At 40.3% G+C, this 21,352-nt stretch overlaps 1 protein-coding gene and 1 pseudogene across 5 annotated transcripts in view; one reads left to right on the top strand and one right to left on the bottom strand.

Annotated features, from left to right (window-relative positions):
* The window catches only part of BMPR1A (bone morphogenetic protein receptor type 1A), a 175,751-nt gene that overhangs the window by 50,042 nt on the left and 104,357 nt on the right, over positions 1-21,352 (bottom strand). For all 5 annotated transcript variants that reach the window (XM_003278594.4, XM_030797816.1, XM_030797813.1 and 2 more), the window contains one exon: positions 3,221-3,437. In XM_003278594.4, coding sequence (XP_003278642.1) covers positions 3,221-3,287 — 67 coding nt within the window. In that variant the 5' untranslated portion in view covers positions 3,288-3,437. The remainder of the gene's footprint in view (positions 1-3,220; positions 3,438-21,352) is intronic.
* The window catches only part of LOC105739000, a 101,125-nt pseudogene continuing 93,347 nt past the window's right edge, over positions 13,575-21,352 (top strand).

The following is a 21,352-nucleotide window of genomic DNA, read 5'->3' as shown; positions in this document are numbered from 1 at the left end:
TTATCAAATAAAAAGAGACACAAACAGATTTCCCTCTTCTTTAACTGAGCATTGTCAACACATGCTTACCTCATCTGCATGTGATATCTAGTCTCTCAGCAGCCACACTGTGACACTGTGGCTAACCTGACATTTAGAGATGGCACAGTTGAAAAGACAAAGAACTTGGGTCTTGATGAGGCACATAACCAACTACGGTCCCCTTATATACAGATTTCTTGTGTGTTACTACATTCTCCTTATAGTTCAAGCTTTTTTAAAAAAAAAACAAAAATCACCTAGCCCAAAATGTCATGTTTAAGCTCTTTTAAATTTTTTTAAAATTATTTGTAGAGGAAAACATTCTAATTGATGGAAAAAATTAAATCTCTCCCCGATCCTTTTAGTTGTCCAATTGATACCTATTTTCCCCCTTTTCCCAGCTAACCAAACTCTGATTTTGTTTGGGGGAATAACACATCCAGCCCTAGGCAATGGATATAGATTAAGCCAATTGTGACAATCCTGTTTCTCTGTTTTCCAGTAGATCTTGCTATTAGGAATGATTAAGACTTAAGATAAAATCTGTGACACTTTTGCTTTCCTGGTATCAGGTCTAGTTGAGGCCAGTGCTGACCCTTTCCCAGTTTTACCTGCCTCAAATGCAGATAATAGCAGCCACTTGGAAACCACAAGGGAAATGTCAAGAAAATTACAGACATGTCAGCCTTGACACTACTCAATAACTGAATGTACAGCAAATCTACCACCTATGTTAAAAATAAATCTCTATTGAAGTCATTATTAGTTACTTAAAACTAAAATCCATTTCTGAAATTTGTGACAAAATCCAAAAAAGGGACTACATATCTATCCAATATTAATATATCCTGTTGTAAAATTTGTGACCAAGTCTTAAAAAAAAAGAACTAAGTATCTATTAGCTGTTAATATCAGATGACTCATTTTTCTATTCACACCTAAGTAACTTTATCTCAATGTAAAGCAATTAAATCTATACCCTAACAGTTGATGGTCAAAACATTCTTGTTTATATCTAGGATAAGCATTATTATTTCTATTTTACATCAAGGAAACCAAGGTATGGATAAGTTTATTTTCCTGAGACATAATTCAAAACAAGATAAAGCTAGAGCTAAAGTCAAAAGTTATTTCCATTAATACCATTCTACAATCTTTCCTAATGATCTCTAAGAAATAACTTTTCTACATTGGTTTTAGCTTTAAGAGCAAACATTTGTATGTTATTTGAAGCAACTATCAAAATAATTTTTTTAAAGGAAATGTAACAAATTTCACTCTTTATCAGAGAAATGTAATTCTTAATAAGATCTTTTGCTTTACATAGTAACTAATTACCAACTTATTCCATCTAATAAAAGTTTATTATAGAACAACATGAATTGGGGCGAGGACTGAGAATTTTGTATCATATTGCCTATGTGTGATCTAAATAGATTTTTAAAAAATTTATGCCAAAATGGAGATTACCTGGAAGTGAGGTAGCAAATATAATATTACTATGAATTTAACTCATCTTCAAAACTATAGCAGCTTTGGTTGATGCTGATCAACAAGGCATGTAACGGATATTGAAGTAAAGGTATTGTACTAAATAATTTGGTGTTTCACAAGAAAAAGTGGCTTTTGCTAAAGGCTCTGTATTCTGAGCATGGTAATACTAAGGATATTGTTGTAATACTAAGGATATTGTTATAATACTAAGGCAAAATAAAAAGAAGCTATAGATTTCATTCTATGTTTGTGCTTTAAGATGAAAATATCGGCCAGGCACAGTGGCTCATGCCTGTAATCCCTGCACTTTGGGAGGCCGAGGCGGGCGGATCACGAGGTCAGGAGATCGAGACCATCCTGGCTAACATGGTGAAACCCCGTCTCTACTAAAAATACAAAAAATTAGCTGTGCGTGATGGTGGGCGCCTGTAGTCCCAGCTACTCGGGAGGCTGAGGCAGGAGAATGGTGTGAACCCAGGAGGCGGAGCTTGCAGTGAGCTGAGATAGGGCCACTGCACTCCAGCCTGGGCAACAGAGCAAGACTCTGTCTCAAAAAAAAAAAAAAGATGGAAAATATCAAAAGCTTTATGGTGTTAATCATGTTTCTTCTTAACAGCAGATATTAATCCAGATCACTGTGAACAAAACATTAGTAAAAAGCAACCTGTGAAGTAAAAAACTTGTGAACGAAGACATCCAGTAAGTTTTATCTAAAATCCTCTTGCAAAACAGTACTGTCTTTTCAGCTTAAAATATTATCCTGCTTAAACCATACAGGAAAAAGCTTATGTGCAAATACAGGCCATCTGGTCCTAAGAGTCATCACAATAACTTCCTGTTTGGGAGTTCTAAGCTGTGAACACATAGTAGCAAAATTACATTATTGGTCATAAACAAACTGTCAGTGCTCTATGAAGAAATTTTAGTATTCAGCACAGACAAGTGCCAGTTATCTTTCTAAACTCTTTTAACAACAATAAAATGAAATTTTTTGGTGGGGGCAGGGACAGAGTCTTGCTCTGTCGCCCAGGCTAGAGTGCAGTGGTGCAATCTCAGCTCACTGCAGCTTCCACCTCCCAGGGTTCAAGTGATTCTCCTGCCTCAGCCTCCCGAGTAGCTGGGATTACAGGCCCCCGTCATCACACCTGGCTAATTTTTGTATTTTTTGGTAAAGACGAGGTTTTGCCATGTTGCCCAGGCTGGTCTTGAACTCCTGACCTCGTGATCGGCCCACCTCGGCCTCCCAAAGTGCTGGGATTACAGGTGTGAGCCACTGTGCCTGGCCAATAAAATGATTTTTCAATTATTATTTACACTTACTCTTTTTTGTATTTTAAAGGAGACAGGAATTTTGAAGCTCAGCCTGGACTACCTATTACCCTGTCTTTCAGCCACTAACTGAGGTGGCTTTACATACTTTATCTCATTTAATCCTCACAAGACCTAATGCTGTGTATCATCACGCCTATGTTGTGAAGGAGAAGATAGACTCAGAGAGACTGAGATTTCAAAAATACTTGAAAATGTTTCCATCACAGCCAAGTTAAAAAATTATTTGGCACGTGTTTCATCTTTGCTTCTTTCCTAAAAGCTGCCCTAGTAGGCTGGGCCTAACTATTCAAACAGGGATGAGTTGAAAGAACAGAAGCAAGAAATAGTGCTTTTTATATACACACATACATTACTAAAATGAACACTGATTTACCTTGAACACGAGAAATGATGAACAAATAGGCTCCCAATAATCTGATATAAATGTATAGCTGAGTCATTGTTCAATTGTAATGTTTCCTGTGTACTGTCACCTTCAATAATTGGTCTTGCTACTTCACCAATTTAAATGACTATCATTCAGTGATCTTCTTGTAAAAGATTGCAAGCACTTGACAATGACTTCAACTCCCACTGCTTTCTTGCGACTCCTAAAAGACAAAAATATTTAAAAGGTAAGGAATACAACTGAATTTTGGAAATTTTTCAAAACTAAAAGGGAAACAAATGCCCAAACACACCTTTAACAAACACATTTTAAAAGATTAAAGCTATCCTTGCTTTTTTTTTTTTTTTTTAGGCACTATAATTTCAAACTTCAAATAAATTGAGGCTGCAACCTCTCCTGACCTCAGATTAGCCATATGTACAACAAGGGAAGTATATTAAACAATCTCAATAGTCTTTTCTGGCTGTTCTAAAGTAATTATTTTATTAATAACATGAAAATTCCCAACTATATTAAGACTTAAACAGGAAAAGTTAAATTTAAAACATAAGGGTAACCATTAACATTCTTGCAAATTCTAGTAGATATAATGAAAACACCTTAGGTCTTTCTAATAAATAATTTATTCTATAGATAGAAGAGGAAGCCGACCTAGAAAATTACACATATTTATTCATTTTATTTTATTTTATTTGAGACAGAGTTTTGCTCTTGTCACCCAAGCTGGAGTGCAATGGCACCATCTCAACTCACTGCAACCTCCGCCTCCCGGGTTCAAGTGATTCTCCTGCCTCAGCCTTCTGAGTAGCTGGGATTACAGGTGTGCACCACCACACTCGGCTAATTTTTGTGTTTTTAGTAGAGACAGGGTTTCACCATCTTGGCCAGACTAGTCTCAAACTCCTGACCTCAGGTGATCCACCTGCCTCAGCCTCCCAAAGTGCTGGGATTACAGGTGTGAGCCACCATGCCAGGCGAAAACTACACATATTTAATTAAAGAGTGTGCTTCATCATTAAAGGAAAAAAAGAAAAGGGAGCCAGGTGCAGTGGCTCACACCTGTAATCCCAGCACTTTGGGAGGCCAAGGTGGGCAGATCACCTGAAGTGAAGTCAGGAGTTCAAGACCAGCCTGGCCAGCATGGTGAAACCCCCTCTCTACCAAAAATACAAAAAATTAGCCAGGCATGGTGGCAGGCGCCTGTAATCCCAGCTACTCAGGAGGCTGAGGCAGGAGAATCACTTGAACCCAGGAGGCAGAGGTTGCAGTGAGCCGAGATTGCGGATTGTGCCACTGCACTCCAGCCTGGGTGACAGAGCAAGACTCCATCTCAAAAAAAAAAAAAAAGAAAGAAAAAAAAAAAAAAAAAAAAAAAGAAGGCCGAGTGCAGTGACTCGCGCCTGTAATCCCAGCAGTTTGAGAGGCTGAGGTGGGCAGATCATGAGGTCAGGAGATCGAGACCATCCTGGCTAACATAGTAAAACCCCGTCTCTATTAAAAATACAAAAAAATTAGCCAGGTGTAGTGGCAGGCGCCTGTAGTCCCAGCTACTCAGGAGGCTGAGGCAGGAGAATGGCGTGAACCCAGGAGGCAGAGCTTGCAGTAAGCTGAGACTGCACCACTGCACTCCAGCCTGGGCGACAGAGCGAGATACCATCTCAAAAAAAAAAGAGGAGAGGAGAGGAGAGGAAAGAAGGGAGGGGAGAGGAGGGGAGGGAAAAAAGCGGTATCTTAAAAAAAAATATTTCCTAAAATATTGCAAATTTGACTTTATTAAGATAAAACTGAACTTCTAATATGTATGACACGAAACATAATCTCTCCAATTAAGGTTTGGTGATTATTAATATAGACAGTGAACTTTTAAAGGCCTCAAAGTAAAATTGTTAAATAAATAATGGGGGAAAAGGCTAATTAGTATCAAGATATATATCATTCTACTTTACCCCCATCCCATTGTTTCAGGTGGTTTGATTTTACTGACTTTCAGCTTGAACTATTCCTGAATGACAAAGATTTTGCTTATTTATGACACAATGACCCTGGTGTGATTTCTACATTAATAACCTGAGCTTTCTATTTTATAATATCTAAGTAAGAATTTTCACTTTAATTCACTTTCCAAAGTTATTTACAGTACTGAGGCAAAGAAGGTTTACAATAAGGTTATCGTTTATACGTGTACATTATATATGGCTTAGTTCTAAAAATCCCTGCAATCTCTTATTTCTGTAATATAAAATTGTTTCCCATTACATAACGCTGAGAGAAAAAGATGCAAAGTCTAAAATAACTATAGAATAATGCTTGCCAAATGATTTAACAGCATTTCTTTGAAAACTTCTTGAAATAATTCAACTGTCATTCTAAGGATATATGTTCCAGGTTTCCAATTCAAGAGAAGTTTCCAGTATATTTCCAATCCTAATCTCTCTTCCTCATTTCAATTTTCCCATTAAATATTTCTACTAGAATCACACTCCACCTGTCTAAATTCTTGCTTGCTCCTCCTCCTCCACTGGCTACCACTCTTCAGTGACCATGCCAGAAACCCTGGCTTTGGTCCTGCCTCCCTTGCTAGGTCTCCACCCTTCCCCAAATTTTCACTTATTAATTTACTCACTTATTCACCAACAACATCTTTTTTTTTTAATTTAATAGGGGTGGGGGCGGGGGAGTCTCGCTATGCTGCCCGGGCTGGTCTCAAACTCCTGGCCTCAAGCAATCCTGTGGCCTTGGCCTCCTCCCAGAGTGCTGAGATTACAGGTGTGAACCACTGCAACTGGCCTGCATCTGAAGTACATATTACCGACCCAATGTTAGGTACCAGAAATACAAATATGAGTATGGTTGTTCCTGCTGCAAGGAACTCACAGTCTTGGGCAGGAGACTGACCCCTATGCCTTGTTACATCTTTCATTGTCACTGTTTCCTCATCAGTTTATTTAATGCTAATATGTGGCCTTGTCTCATTAGAGCTACAACCAAGGCATCCTGCAAAGCTGGCTGGCCGCAAGACTCTAAGTGCTTTCCCTTTCAGAGGAAAGGACTGTGTGTGATTCCTTCCGCAAAAATATCCATAACCCTTGCTACCCTGGCAGAAGTTCAAATTCTGGATCTGCCTTTAACTTAACCTCTCTGAATCAGTTTCCTCATCTTTAAAACTGGAATGAGGCCAATTGTGGTGGCGACCGCCTGTAATCTCAGCTGTAATCCTGGGCTCAAACAGGATCACTTGAGCCCAGAAATTCCAGGCTACAATGCACTGTGATCACAACAGTTAAGAGCCACTGCACTCCAGCCTTGGCAACACAGCAAGACCCCATCTTAACAAACAAACAAATCTGGAATGATATTTATTAACTGACAGTTATTTTGAGAACCAAATGAGATAATAGCAAGCACATATTTAAAACAATTTTTAAAATAAAAAAATTAAATAAATTTAAATATTTTTAAACTTAAGGAACCCATATAAAATAATAGCTAACACATATTAACCTCTGTGTGCCAGTACTGTCATAAATGCTTTGCATATATTAAGTTATCAAACCATCAACCAACTTATTTAAAGGTTAAATTATTATTTTAATTTTAGAGATGAAGAAACAGGCAAGTAGACTTTAAGGAACTTATCAAAGATCACACAACAGGTAAGTGGTGGTCATAATTAAAATCAAGGAGGTCTGATTCCAGATTCTACATGTTAACAACTATCCTATACTTCCCTGACTGATTTTATATATATTATATAATGTAAATACACATTTTAAACTATTTAGGAGAGCCTGGTACACAGTAGGTGCTAAATAGAAATTTCCTCCTCTCATCCGTGTTTACAACACACTTGCCAACCTGGCAAAGGAAGTCACTAACAGGTGCTATCCATAACAATTCAATCTGCAAGAAATTTTTATAGACAAAAAAAGCTGTGATAACTTGTATGGAGAACAGCCATCAAATCTTCCCTGACTACGAGCTCAATACGTATTGGTATTGATGACGACTCCTAAGACATGCATGCAGTCTGAGAATGAAGGGAAATGCTGCTGTAATCAAACAGGACAACCATCTTACTTTATTCCACCTGGCCAGGCCTCCTAAGCACTTGAGAGAAGAATGACAGGAATGCAAAGGACAGGGCAACCACTCCACTTGAGATACAACCGAAAGAACCCAGGGGCTTTGCTCACAGAGTACATAAGGAATAAAGTTTGAGTGTATCTTTGTCAAAGACATGACCAACATGATAGAAAGGGAGACTGGACTAAATTTTTTTTTTTTGGAGGCAGAGTCTCACTCTATTGCCCAGGCTGAAGTGCAGTGGTACAACCTCAGCTCACTGCCTCCTGGGCTCCAGGCAATCCTCCCACCTCAGCCTCCAGAGTAGCTGGGACCACAAGCACGTGTCACCAGGCCTGGCTAATTTTGTATTTTCTGTTGAGATGGGGTTTGCCATGTTGCCCAGGCTGATCTCGAACTCCTGGACTCAAGCAATCCACACGCCTAAACCTCCCAAAGTGTTGGGATTACAGGCGTGAGCCACCACCGCCTGGCCCTAGACTAAATAATCTATGTTATCCCTTCCAATGCTGGAGTCCTATGGAATCAGTGTTCTTGCCATTGAATTATTAATTTATTCCCTAAATGTTTATTAAGTGTCTGTGCTATGCATGATTCTGTATTAGATACCAAGAATACACTGTTCAGAGCCAAACAGGCCCAGCCTTCATGGAGTTCAGAGTCATTAAACAAAACAATTAAGATACTCAAGACACCAAACAAGAAAACACAAATGATACACAATCATAACTCGTGGTAAGTGCAAAGGAAGAAAAGTGCCAGGTCCTGAAGGAATAGGGGCAGTGATCCCGCTCTAATCTAGATGGAGGGGAAAGGGAAGCAATGCTGACAAGTGACCTTTAAGTTGAGATCTGAAAAACAGAGTCAGCCAGGCAAAGAAAGAGGGGAAGTTCTAAGCACAGGGAACACCCTGGGCAAAGATCTTGATGGAGAGAAAAGCAAAGAGAGAACAATTGTCTGAAATGTCGAGAATAAGACATAGTGTGATGGGAGATGAGGGTGAAGGGGCAGAGAAGACAAAGACCAGATCAGGCAAGGGCATATGAAGGACTTGGGATTTAAGCCTAAGTGGGCATCATCTGACTTCTATGTAATGGACTGGAGGGGATAACGGCAAAAGCAAACAGATCAGTAAGCAGAATATTGTGGAAATTTAGGAGAATGACAATGGTGGTTAAGATTAGGGCAGAATCCGTGTGCAAATGGGTGAATTAAAAAAAAAGAGAATAGGGTGGCAGTGGTATAGTGGATGGACTCATGCTATACTTCAAAAATAATTTTTGGCTGGGTATGTGGCTCACACCTGTAATCTCAGTACTTTGGAAGGCTGAGGCGGGAGAATCACTTGAGGTCTGGAGTTCAACACCACCCTGGGAAACACTGCAAGACCTCATCTGCACAAAAAACTTTAAAAAATTAGCTGGGCATGGTAGTGCATACCCGTAGTCCCAGACACTAGGGAGGCTGAGGTGGGAGGATCTCTTCAGCCCAGGAGTTCAAGGCTGCAGTGAACTTTGATTATGCCACTGCACTCCAGCCTGGGCAACAGAGCGAGACCTTGTCTCAAAAAAAAAACAAAACAAAACTCAGTGGTACTTAGCAATGGATTAAATGTAGGGTAAGGGAAAGTGAAGCGTCAAAGAAGATTCCCACATCTGTGGCATGAACAGTTACTGAAGTGGGAATGAGTGATTTTGACAGGAGTGAAGAGATCAAAGGTTCAAATTTAGAGATCTGGGATTACCCAAAGGGAATGTCTAATGGGCATTTGGTTCTGAAACTTAAAGGACACATTTAGGGCTGAACGTACAAATCAGTTATGCCAAAAGAACGGTAATATTCAGCTATGACTCTGGGTGAGATGGCCTTCCAAGAGAGTGAAAAGAGGGGAGGGCCCCAGAGCACCATTTGTCTAAAAACTGCATTAATAAACGTGTTAACACCACATATATTGATGTGGTATTCACTGATAAAATAAAAAAAAAATAATTTTTAAAAATCAGCTCCAGTATTTATTTGCTGTGTGATTTTGGGGAATTACTTAAGCTACCCAGGTCTCGGTTTCCTTCACCACAAAATGGGGATATTACTAACTCAAAAGAGTTAGTAATATTACATCTCAGTAAACATTTCAACAAATAGATGTAATTATTAATAATTGAGCACTTCTCCTTTGTCTCGTATTAACTGTTTCTATAATCACATAGCAAAATATTAACCTTATTTTTCAACAATTCTTTTTTTTTTTTGAGACAGAGTTTCACTCTTGTTGCCCAGGCTGCAGTGCAATGGTGCCATCTCGGCTCACCGCAACCTCCACCTCCAGGGTTCAAGCGATTCTCCCGCCTCAGCATCCCGAGTAACTGGGATTACAGGCATGCGCCATCATGCCCAGCTAATTTTTGTATTATTAGTAGAGATGGAGTTTCTCCATGTTGGTCAGGCTGGTCTCAAACTCCCAACCTCAGGTGATCCTCCTGCCTCTGCCTCCCAAAGTGCTGAGATTACAGGTGTGAGCTACCACGTCCAGCCTTTTTTTTTTTTTTTTTTTGAGACAGAGTCTTGCTCTGTCGCCCAGGCTGGACTGCACTGGTGCAACCTCTGCTCACTGCAACCTTCACCTCCTGGGTTCAAGCGATTCTCCTGCTTCAGCCTCGGAGTAGCTGGGACTACAGGTACGCACTACCACGTCCAGATAATTTTTCTATTTTCAGTATAGATGGGGTTTCACCAGGCTAGTCTTGAACTCCTGACCTCAGGCGATCCATCCACCTCGGCCTCCCAAAGTGCTGGGATTACAGGTGTGAGCCACCGCGCCTGGCCACAATCATTCTTAAAATTATATAACATCTAATGATAAAATATATTTTTTAAATTCCTAAATGATTCATCGGAATTTTTACATTAAATTAAAAATATCTAATCTTGCAACGTGAAGAATATAAGGAGATGCATATATTTGACATGCTGCATAATCAAAATTTTTTAATCATGCTGGCATTTAAAAGCTATTGAATAGTTAGACGAAATAGGCATCTAAATAAATTTACTTCCCCTTGCTATATACACAGACTGGTACTGTTTCTTTTCAGGAAAATAACATTAAGGCAGAATTACTCAAATATAAATAATTTCTTTTTTAAGTAAAAGATTTTAAAGCTCTTCAAACAGCAAGACAACTGAACCAACAGTTCAATTGGAACTTGAAAAAAAAAAAAAAAAAAAAAACAGGAAAAGGCTGAAGTCAGCTGAAAAAACAGACTAAAGTCATTCTTTCCTCTTCCCGTTAAGCCCCCCACCGTTGATTTTCACTTTCTAGTAGAGAAGTTTGGGAATTTCCAACAAGCTGGCCAGCAGCCAATTCCATAAAATAGCAAGGAGAAAACTCCCCTTTCCAGGGGTCCCTCCCCCCAGGCAGCTCCAGGCGCCTGGTCTGACAAGCTTTCTGAGAAGGAATAGACTCACTGCAGACTTCCTGGCTCCAAGGCCATTGTTCGCATGGCTGCTCTGCTCCTTATCCAGAGCCTGGATTAGCATAAGAATATCATCTTTTCCCTTAACAAGCAACTCATCCATTCCTTCCCGATCTCTACACTCCTCCCCATCAATCCTTAGACGAATACACACTTGTACAACTGGAGCAACACCACTCACAGTTATTTACATCAGTGTAGAAAACAATATCCTCCAAATCTAAACATAAAACCCTGAAGAAAATAACGTGCTTAGAGAGTTGTCTGAGTGTATCTGAGGTAATACACAGAAATCTTACCAAAAGGCCTGCCTTGGCGTCCACGCTGTCAGATCTTGCTATGGGTAAGACATTCATAACAGGGTCTTTTAGAAAGTTTTACAATAATGCCCGTGGGCCAGGAGCAAAGAGAGCCAACCATGCAACTAAGTGATGACCTAAAACAGGGATGGGGAAGTTCCACTGTATAAAACTTCCATTGTCATGTCTCCACCACTTTGAAGTTACCAATTTCATCGCCATCGCAAATTACTTTCCAGCTCTACCTTTCCCCATGCTCAATTATTAATTAACAATCAAATGAAGCCCACATTTAACCTTTGTATTTCTGCTCCACTGTCCCTGCCCCACTCAAAACCTTCACTTTCCTTCTGTGCCAAGATCGTTTCCCCAACACAAGTATAAACTCTTCCAGGACCACAGAATCAAGACAATCTAGTATAGCATTATATATAGTTGATGCTGTGTGTTTTATACCCTTCACCAGGACCTCAATATTAGATGCAGAAGAAATGCTTCCAGGTTTCTGAAACATTTTTCAAATAGATAATCTGTTTTCAAAACATCATGCAACCTTGTACTACAAATTCCCTAACCTAGTTTCTCCAAAGCTTTTTTGTTTAACTGTATTCAACAACAAAAATCTCACAATTACAACTAGATTGTACTATATAGCAATCTTTGGCATATCTGTACTTCAAAGAGATTCATAATGTCTGTCAGCTGTCTATTTAAGAGGCCTAGGTGTTACTCTTCTGTTTCTCCTCTAGAACACGCAAAAATGACCGAAAACAGGCGAAGTGAATCAGTTATTGCAGAACTGTCTGGAAGGGGAGAGGGTTTGGTCACCCCATAGGCATACAATGGGTACAAGGTGATACTCCTTCTCAGAAATGCTTGGGACCGGAAGTGTTTTGGATTTTGGATTTTTTTTTAAATTTGTAATATTTGCACTATCTATACTTACTGGTTCAGCAACTCAAATCCAAAACTGTGAAATCCAAAACACCCCAATGAGCATTTCCTTTGAGCATCATGTCGACACTCAAAAAGCTTCAGGTTTTACAGCATTTCAGATTTCAGATTTTTGGATTAGGGATGCTCAACCTTTACTGGTAAATTGAATAGAGAAAAAAACAGTTTAATGTGGTGGTAGAGTTCAGAGTCTAGCATAAAACAGATGATCTAGGTCTTTTGTGCAGATTAAATCACAGAAACTCAGGTATGTGGTGGTATTTAATGGTACCTGCTTAGCATCCCATCGTCACTGTCATTTTTATAACTTACAAATTAGTTTTACGTGCATTATCCCATCTCTGCGATCCTTACCGTAAGTAAAATCATTCCTACTTACAGAGAAAAGATAGGTTCAGGGAGATAAATAACTTGTTGAATTCCATGTAGCTAGTATATACGACAAACTAACACCCAGGTTTTCTAATCCGAAGTGCAGCGTTTTGTCGGGTATACCATGAGCACATATGTTAAACGGGAAACTGGAAGTTATTTTTTATTGAACCCTGTAAGATCTTTTTTCATCTTCATAACTCTGGAAAAAAAAAAAAATGAAGCGCAAAGTTAAGAAACTTGCCCGAGTTGGCCGGGCATGGTGGCTCAAGAGGTCAGGCGTTCGAGACCAGCCTGGCCAACATAGTGAAACCCTGTCTCTACTAAAAATACAAAAAATTAGTCAGGCATGGTGGCAGGTGCCTGTAAACCCAGCTACTCGGGAGGCTGAGGCAGGAGAATCACTTGAACTCAGGAGGCAGAAATTGCAGTGAGCCAAGATTGCGCCACTGCACTCCAGCTCAGGTGACAGAGCAAGACTCCGTCTCAAAAAAAAAAAAAAAAAAGAAAAAGAAAAAGAAAGAAACTAGCCCAAATTAACACAACCAGTAAGTGGCAGGTTTGCTGCTGACAAAGCCCAAATTCCACTTGTTACTGCATGTAAGGCGCTGGCAGGAAAGTAATGAAATTAAAAAACATAAAGTACTGTGTCCCTTTTTACACTATCGCTTTTCAGCCAAAAAAAAAAAAAAAAGCTCCCTCTTCTATCTATAGACTGCTTTCTGATGCTGGAGCTGGGATGCTGCTGACAATATGTCCTTCACCAGCTGGCTCCCGGAGATGCTCTGCCAACTGGGGAACTAGAGAAAGCTGGAAGAGGGGAGAAGGTACTTTCTTTTTCCCAATTTGGTTCGCTGTTCCTGTCAGTTGCCTGAATGCCACTGGCATTCAATTGGCAGCAGCAATATACACTCTCTGCTTCCTTCCACACTCCCAGAACCAACCCCATGGAATCCTTTTAGGCCCAGTGGTGCCTACTACTCAGGGTCTCAGTCCCAGCTCCTCAAAAACCCCGCTTTGCACTCCCCTCAGGCATCAGCAGTGGCTGGGTTACCACCCCCTCCTAAGAGGATCTAAAAATATGTAGGTGACTTTTTGGTTGGAATAATGTCTGGGATATGACAGGACATACGGTTTGACCAGGGACCAGGATAGAAAATGCAATGTGTGGGGACAATCCTTCAAAATAAAGAACCAAATGCTAACAGTACTCTGCTTGTTGAGAAATACTGGTTCTTTTTTTGTGGGGGCAGGGGAAGGTAATTTCTTTTTGTCAACTCAATTTGTAGAGAAACACTGATCCTTGCCTAGTTTCATGCGTGTCCATGTGAAGAGACCACTAAACAGGCTTTGTGTGAGCAATAAAAGCTTTTAATCACCTGGGTGCAGGCAGGCTGAGTCCGACAAGAGAGTCAGCGAAGGGAGATAAGGGTGGGGCCATTTTATAGATTTGGGTAGATAAAGGAAAATTACAGTCAAAGGGGAGTTGTTCTCTGGCGGGCAGAGTGGAGGTCGCAAGGTGCTCAGTGGGGGAGCTTTTTGAGCCAGGATGAGCCAGGAGAAGGACTTTCACAAGGTAATGTCATCAGTTAAGGCAAGGACCGGCCATTTACACTTCTTTTGTGGTGGAATGTCATCAGTTAAGGCGGGGCAGGGCATATTCACTTCTTTTGTGATTCTTCAGTTACTTCAGGCCAGCTGGGCGTATACGTGCAAGTCACAGGGGATGCGATGGCTTGGCTTGGGCTCAGAGGCCTGACATTCTTGCCTTCTTATATTAATAGGAAAAATAAAACAAAATAGTGTTGAAGTGTTGGGGCTGCGAAAATTTTTGGGGGGTGGTATGGAGAAAGAGAATGGGCGATGTTTCTCAGGGCTGCTTCAAGCGGGATTAGGGGTGGCGTGAGAACCTAGAGTGGGAGAGATTAAGCTAAAGGGAGATCTTGTGGTAAGGGGTGATATTGTGGGGTTGTTAGAAGAAACATTTGTCATATAGAACGATTGGTGATGGCCTGGATACGGTTTTGGATGAATTGAGAAACTAAACGGAAGATACCAGGTCCGAATAAAAGAAGGAGAAAAATGGGTATTAAAGGACTAAGAACTGGGAGGACCCAGGACATCCAATTAGAGAGTGCCCAAGGGGATTCAGCGTAATTACCTGCTTGGTTGGCAAGTTTTGGGGCTCTATCCTTGAGTTTTTTTATATTGTCGTACACTAGGCCAGATTGATTTAGGTAAAAACAACACTCTTCATTTAAGAATATACAGAGTCCTCCTTTTTCAGCAGTGAGTAAGTCAAGGCCTCGGCAGTTTTGGAGGACAACTGCAGCTGAAGAGTCAACTTGGGCCTGGAGGACTGATAAAGTTTGTGATACGTCTGTGATGCTAGCAGAGAAGTCATTGCACAAGCTACGGAAGGTCGTGACAGAGGTTGAAATGCCTGCTATTCCAGTACCGAGAGCAATAGTGGAGGCAGAAAGTCCTAAACCGACCACCAAGGGAATTAGTGGAATAACTTTTTTTGTCATGTCGGTGTCATGAGGGGAACAGGGAGCAATTCGGTCCCATTTGCAAATTTAATTTTGGGGGTAAGGAAAACTAGTGTGCATGTGCCTGTCTAATTAGCAGGTAGACACATGTAGGTAGAGGATCCACAGAGGAAGAAGAGACCTTGTGCCAGGCAAAATTAGAGATGTAAAGTAAAAAGGTGAGAAGGAGTGCTGAAAGGGGTATCATACTTCATTATTATCTAATGGTTCCTTTGTAGTTCCAGCTGGTCAAGTGGCAACAATATTAAATCTCTAAGAAGAAAAATTATCTTGATTAAACTAATGTATGAATACAATTTTAATTTTTTTCCCTTCCCACCTGATTGCTTTAAAAAGGAATTGTTTTTGCTGTGTTAACCATGGTGCTTGTACAATGCAAAAGCAATTTTTAAAAATCAATCATTTATTTCCACTTATGTAACTATTTAAAAAATTGTTTTAATTCAGGGTACAAAGATTTCCCCTAAGATCTCAGGAGTAGAGGCTCCTACACTAAGCATATTCTATCTTCCATGCCACGAAAAGTTCAGGGGCGAGCTGGTCTAATAGTCTCAGGACTTTGACTGACCCTGCAGTGACAAAGTCACTCTCTCAGACTCAATACTAATAAGGTAGTCCCAGAAACTGCTGGCAGCTATGTTGGGCCCAGAAGGAGAAGCAGAAAGCAGAGCCAGGAGACTAAAAGAAGCCAGATCCTGGGAGACATCGATGAGCCACTCAAGCAACCTTGTCTGAAACCTCAATTACTTTGGAACTCTTCAGTTAAGAGCCAATAAATTCCATTTTTTAGGTCAGAGAGAGTCAATTTTTCTGTTACAACCAAAAATACTCTAGCTAATATAGCTAATATGAGGATTAAAGGGAAAGGCACACTTGAGTATTCTGGGTTAGATAAGCATAAAACTAGCAATTCTGAATAAAGGCAAATAAATGTCTTATCAGAAAAGATACTTGATAACATCTGAAAACACAGGCTGCTATAAGGGCTATTTTTAAGACAGCTCAGGCCCGCACAGTGGCTCTTGTCTGTAATCCCAGCACTTTGGGAGGCTGAGGCAGGCAGATCACTTGAGGCAGGGAGTTCAAGACCAGCCTGGCCAACATGGTGAAACCCCATCTCTACTAAAAATACAGAAATTAGCCAGGCATGGTGGTGGGTAACTGTAATCCCAGCTACTTGAGGCCGAGGCAGGAGAATTGCTTGAACCTGGGAGGTGGAGGTTGCAGTGAGCTGAGACTGTGCCACTGCATTCCAGCCTGGGTGACAAAGCGAGACTGTCCCAAAGGAAAAAAAAAAAAAAAAGACAGCTCAAATAGTATAAAAATTGACTTAACAATGTTATCAGCAACTACACAATTTGTCACTACTTATCTTTCCTTGCCTCTTCCCTCCCAAATCTGCTAGATTCTAAGTCTTTTCCACCTCCATTAACAGCCTCTTTACTTGGCGTAAAATCTTAAAAGTCCCAGGTCTAAAATCTTTTTTTTTTTTTTTTTTTTTTTTTAGAATATCGCTACACAGATGTAACCAGATCTAAAATCTCAAGTCATTCTTGACAACTCCCTCTTTCCTTGTTGCATTCCATTTCCTATCTGTCATCAAATCCACTGGTTCTACCTGCAGAATGTATACAGAACTCACACACTTCCCACTACCTCCACCGCTCACTCAGGACCAAGCCACTAACCCCTTTGCCTGGATTGCTGAAAGCGCCTCCTGTGCCCACTATGGATTTGCAACACAGAAGCCAGAGTGATCCTAAGAGAAAGCATGTTAAACCACATCACACCCCATTCAGATCCCTCCAACGGTGCTCCAACTCACTCAGACGAAAAGCTAGTCTCCAGTAGTCCACCCTCCCTCTGTTCCAGCCTAGTAGGTGTTCCTTGCACCTGCCGCTCACAGTCCTGCTGCAGGACCCTGGCACGTGCAGGTCCCTCTGCCTGTAACGGTCTTCCCCAGGACTGCTGCCTTGCCCCTTCCAACCACTTACTCAAAATCCCTTTCTTATTTACAGGCTTCCTGCCCACCCTATTTAAAACTGTAATCCCATCCCCATGCCTAGCACTCCTCTCCTTTCTGGCTGTTTCTCTTTAGCATTTGTCATGCTATATAATTTGATATAATTTTCTGTGTATTTTATTGCCTGCCACCTCCTCCAGAATATATGCTCCATGAGGCCAGGAGGGTTAGTCTGTTTCACTCACTTTATATTTTTAGCACCTGGAACAGTGCTTGGCACATAATCGATACTAAATAAATATTTGTTGAGGGAATGACTGAATAGAGCAGAAGGAATTAAAACGTTATGCCAATTCCTTTTACTTTTATATACAAACCAGACTTTCCCAAAAGAGCAGTACAGTGGATAAACTATCCCATTTCCTTATCTCGACACAACTGAAATGATATAAAAACCACACCAATTCCTTTTGCTCACTTCCATCCCTGACTTGTGTCAAGATCCGGTGAGGAAAAAGTTTCCACTGTTTTCATGGATATCCTCAAGTTTGAGATATAAATTAAAAGGGCTTAAGAATGTCTAAAATGTTGTTTAAGGCAAACAATGGCTTGGGTTATGCTTTTACAGTACCACATGTTATACCAAGTTAAATAATTATGGAAATAATTACAGACAAAAAGAAAATGCAGTCTTTCTTTGGTACAAACAATGTGGTCTGACAAAGGGAACTTCAAAGCATGATCTAAATTCAACTGCAATCTTTCAGTACGTAAACAACACACTGAAGGTTCAAAGGTAGTATGTGTACGTAAAATTTAAGTCTCTAACTGCCCTGAATAAGGGCAGAGGGTGTTAAAATAGATTTTTAACAATTCTTCCCTGACAAGCATGACCAAAAAAGGACAGCATAGAAAACTAAAATCTTACAAACCCAAAGGTTTAAGAAATAACTCCCTCAAGATGACAGATTCCTGCTGTATGCACATGAAGCTCAAGAACTTGGGAACCTGGAAGAGTTTCCTCCCTTGGGAATGAAATATCTGTACTTTTCTTTATTCTGCGTTACAACATCTTTTCAGGTTGAAATGTACTGGTTTAGGGTGTTGTAAGAAGTTCTAGGCCAGGTGCTGTGGCTCACGCCTGTAATCCCAGCACTTTGGGAGGCCGAGGCGGACAGATCACAAGGTCAGGAGATCGAGACCATCCTGGCTAACATGGTGAAACCCTGTCTCTACTAAAAATACAAAAAACTAGCAGGGCCTGGTGGCGGGCGCCTGTAGTCCCAGCTACTCGGGAGGCTGAGGTAGGAGAATGGCATGAACCCGGGAGGTGGAGCTTGCAGTGAGCCAAGATCATGCCACCACACTCCAGCCTGGGAGGCAGAGTGAGACTCCGCCTAAAAAAAAAAAAAGTTCTATGGCATGAAATGGATTTGATGTTTACTTGTCCCTGCTTTCCTTTTAGCATCTTTTTTTTTTTTTTTTTTTTTTTAATATGGAGTCTTCCTCTGTTGCCCAGGCTGTAGTGCAATGGCACAATCTCGGCTCACTGCAACCTCCGCCTCCCAGGTTCAAGCAATTCTCCTGCCTCGGCCTCTGGAGTAGCTGGGACTACAGGCACATGCCACCACACTTGGCCATTTTTTGTATTTTTAGTAGAGACAGGGTTTCGCCATGTTGGCCAGGATGGTCTCGAACTCTTGATCTCAGGTGATCCATCAGCCTCGGCCTCCCAAAGTGTTGGAATTACAGGTGTGAGCCATGGCACCCAGCCCCGTTTAGCATCTTTCTTTAAGCCCAGGTACCTTTCTGATTTTTTCCTGGGATTTCTAGTTTAAACACACATCAACTTGCCTTTTATTTCAAAGAAAGGATTGTTAAGTAACATATAGCATTGCCTTACATATTGTTAAACTTTCTATAGATATATAAAAACTACTGTTTTTATATGTATAATGCTTTAATTTTGTTCACATAACACTGTGAAGTATTTCCACGATAGATATTTGTAGTTTTTCTTAATTCATTTTCATTGTTATCTAGTGTTTTATCCTATGAATATCTTATGGTCATATTTGCCCATTCTCTTGTTGATGAACATTTTCTCCTTAGAGATGGGGTCTTGCCATGCTGGTCCAGGCTGGAGTGCAGGAGCTATTCACAGGTGCAATCAGATTGCACTGCTTCAGCCTCCCGAGTAGTCCCAACTACAGGTGCATGCCACAGTGCACAACCATGTTGATGGACATTTTAGATCATTTCCAATAATTTAGCATAAGCAATGAGGCAATAAATAAACTTGAAGAGATGCTTTTGTTGTTGTTTGGGCCGATAAAACTGTAGGTTGGATTTGCAGAAGTGGGATTCTAGGTCTAATGGTGGTTTTGGTTTTTTTGAACAATACAGGTTGGAACTGCATGGGTCGACTTATATGCAAATTCTTTTTGTTTTTTGAGATGAGTCTCACTCTGTTGCCCAGGCTGGAGTGCAGTGGTGCAATCTTGGCTCACTGCAACCTCCAGCTCCCGGGTTCAGGAGATTCTCCTGCCTCAGCCTCCCGAGTAGCTGGGACTACAGGCGCATGCCAGCAAGCCTGGTTAATTTTTATATTTTTAGTAGAGACGGGGTTGGCCAGGCTGGTCTCGAACTCCTGACCTCAGGTGATCCACCTGCCTCAGCCTCCCAAAGTGCTGGGATTACAGGCATGAACCACCACTTCCGGTCTCTTCTTTTCAATAAGTGTAGCAATCTCTTCATATTGCAGGCAAACAAGGGCTGAAAATACAGTATTTAGCTGGGCGCTGGTGGCTCACACCTGTAACCCCAGCACTTTGAGAGGCCAAGGCAGGAGGATCACTTGAGCCCAGAAGTTTGAGACCAGCCTGGGCAATGTAGTGAGACCCCATCTCTATACTTTAAAAAATAATAATAAAAGAAAATAGATGATTCACTTTGTCTTTGGTGCCTCTGACTTACATTTAAGTCTTTAATCTATTTTGAGTTTATTTTTGTATATGGTGAAAGACAGGGGTACAGTTTCACTCTGCATATGTATATCCAGTTTTCCCAGCACCATTTATTGAAGACTGTCTTTTCCCCAAAGCATGTTCTTGGCTCCTTTGCCAGCTGGCTATAAATATGTGGATTTATTTCTAGGTTCTCTATTCTGTTCAATTCGTCTATTGTCTGGTTTTATGCTAGTACCATGCTGTTTTGGTTACTAGAGCTTTGCAGTATATCTTGAAGTCTGGTAGTGTGATGCCTCTAGCTTTGTCCTTTTGGCTCAGAACTGCTTTGGCATTTGCAGTCCTTTGTGGTCCTATATTAATTTTAGGATTTTTTTTTTTCTATTTCTGTGAAGACTGTCACTGGTATTTTGATAGGGATTGCATTGAATCTATAGCTTGCTTTTGGTAGTATGGTCATTTTCACAGTATTAATTCTTCAAATCCTTGAATATGGATGTCTTTCCATATTTTGTGCCCGCTTCAGTTTCCTTCATCAGTGTTTTATAGTTTTCCTTGTAGAGATCTTTCACCTCCTTGGTCAAATGTATTTCATTTTTTGGTAGCTTTTGTAAATGGATTACTCTCTTCATTTCTTTTTCTGCTAGTTCATTATTGGTGTATAGAAACACTACTAATTTTTGTATATTGATTTTGTACTCTGCAACCTTACTAAATTCATTTATCAGTTCTAAAAGTTTTATGGTGAAGTTTTTAGGGTTTTCTACATATATGATCGTGGCAATTCGACTTCCTCCTTTCCAATTTAGATGCCCTTTATTTCCTTCTCTTGCCTAATTGCTCTAGCTAGGACTTCCAGTCTTCACCTTTCATTGTATCATTTTGCAATTCCAAATGTAAAACACTGATATAAGCACAATTTTAAAATACTGAAGAACAAAATAATAAGTTTAATAGAAAAATGAATCATATTAGGTACAGAAAGCCTCAATATTAGGTATGTCAATTGTTCCTAAATTAATTATAAATTTAATGAAAGTCTTTATCACATTAAGGAAGTTCCCTTCTTAGTTTGCTGAGAGGTTTCATCACGGAGTTAAATTTCATCAAGTGCTTTTGCTTCATCTAGTGATATGAGCACAGAGTTTTTCTCCTTCAATGTGCAAATGAATTAATAAATTAATACCAATTCATATTAAGAACTTTATTGAATAAACCATCTGTGGTGGTTTTTAAATACATCCACAAATTCTTTCATACTCTTCTTTTTAAGAGGTGGAAACTAATTCCTTTGAGTATGGGTTAAACTGAGTGACTTCCTTCTAACAAACAGAATAAAGGAAAAACTACAAGCTTCTGCCTGTAATAACAGCACTTTGGGAGGAATAGGCAGGAGGACTGCTTGAGATCAGGAGTTTGAGACCAGCCTGGTCAACATAGCAAGACCCCATCTCA

This window comes from Nomascus leucogenys, chromosome 18, assembly GCF_006542625.1.
Source record: "Nomascus leucogenys isolate Asia chromosome 18, Asia_NLE_v1, whole genome shotgun sequence".
NCBI lineage: Eukaryota > Metazoa > Chordata > Mammalia > Primates > Hylobatidae > Nomascus > Nomascus leucogenys.
This window is presented reverse-complemented; position numbering and strand designations above follow the sequence as displayed.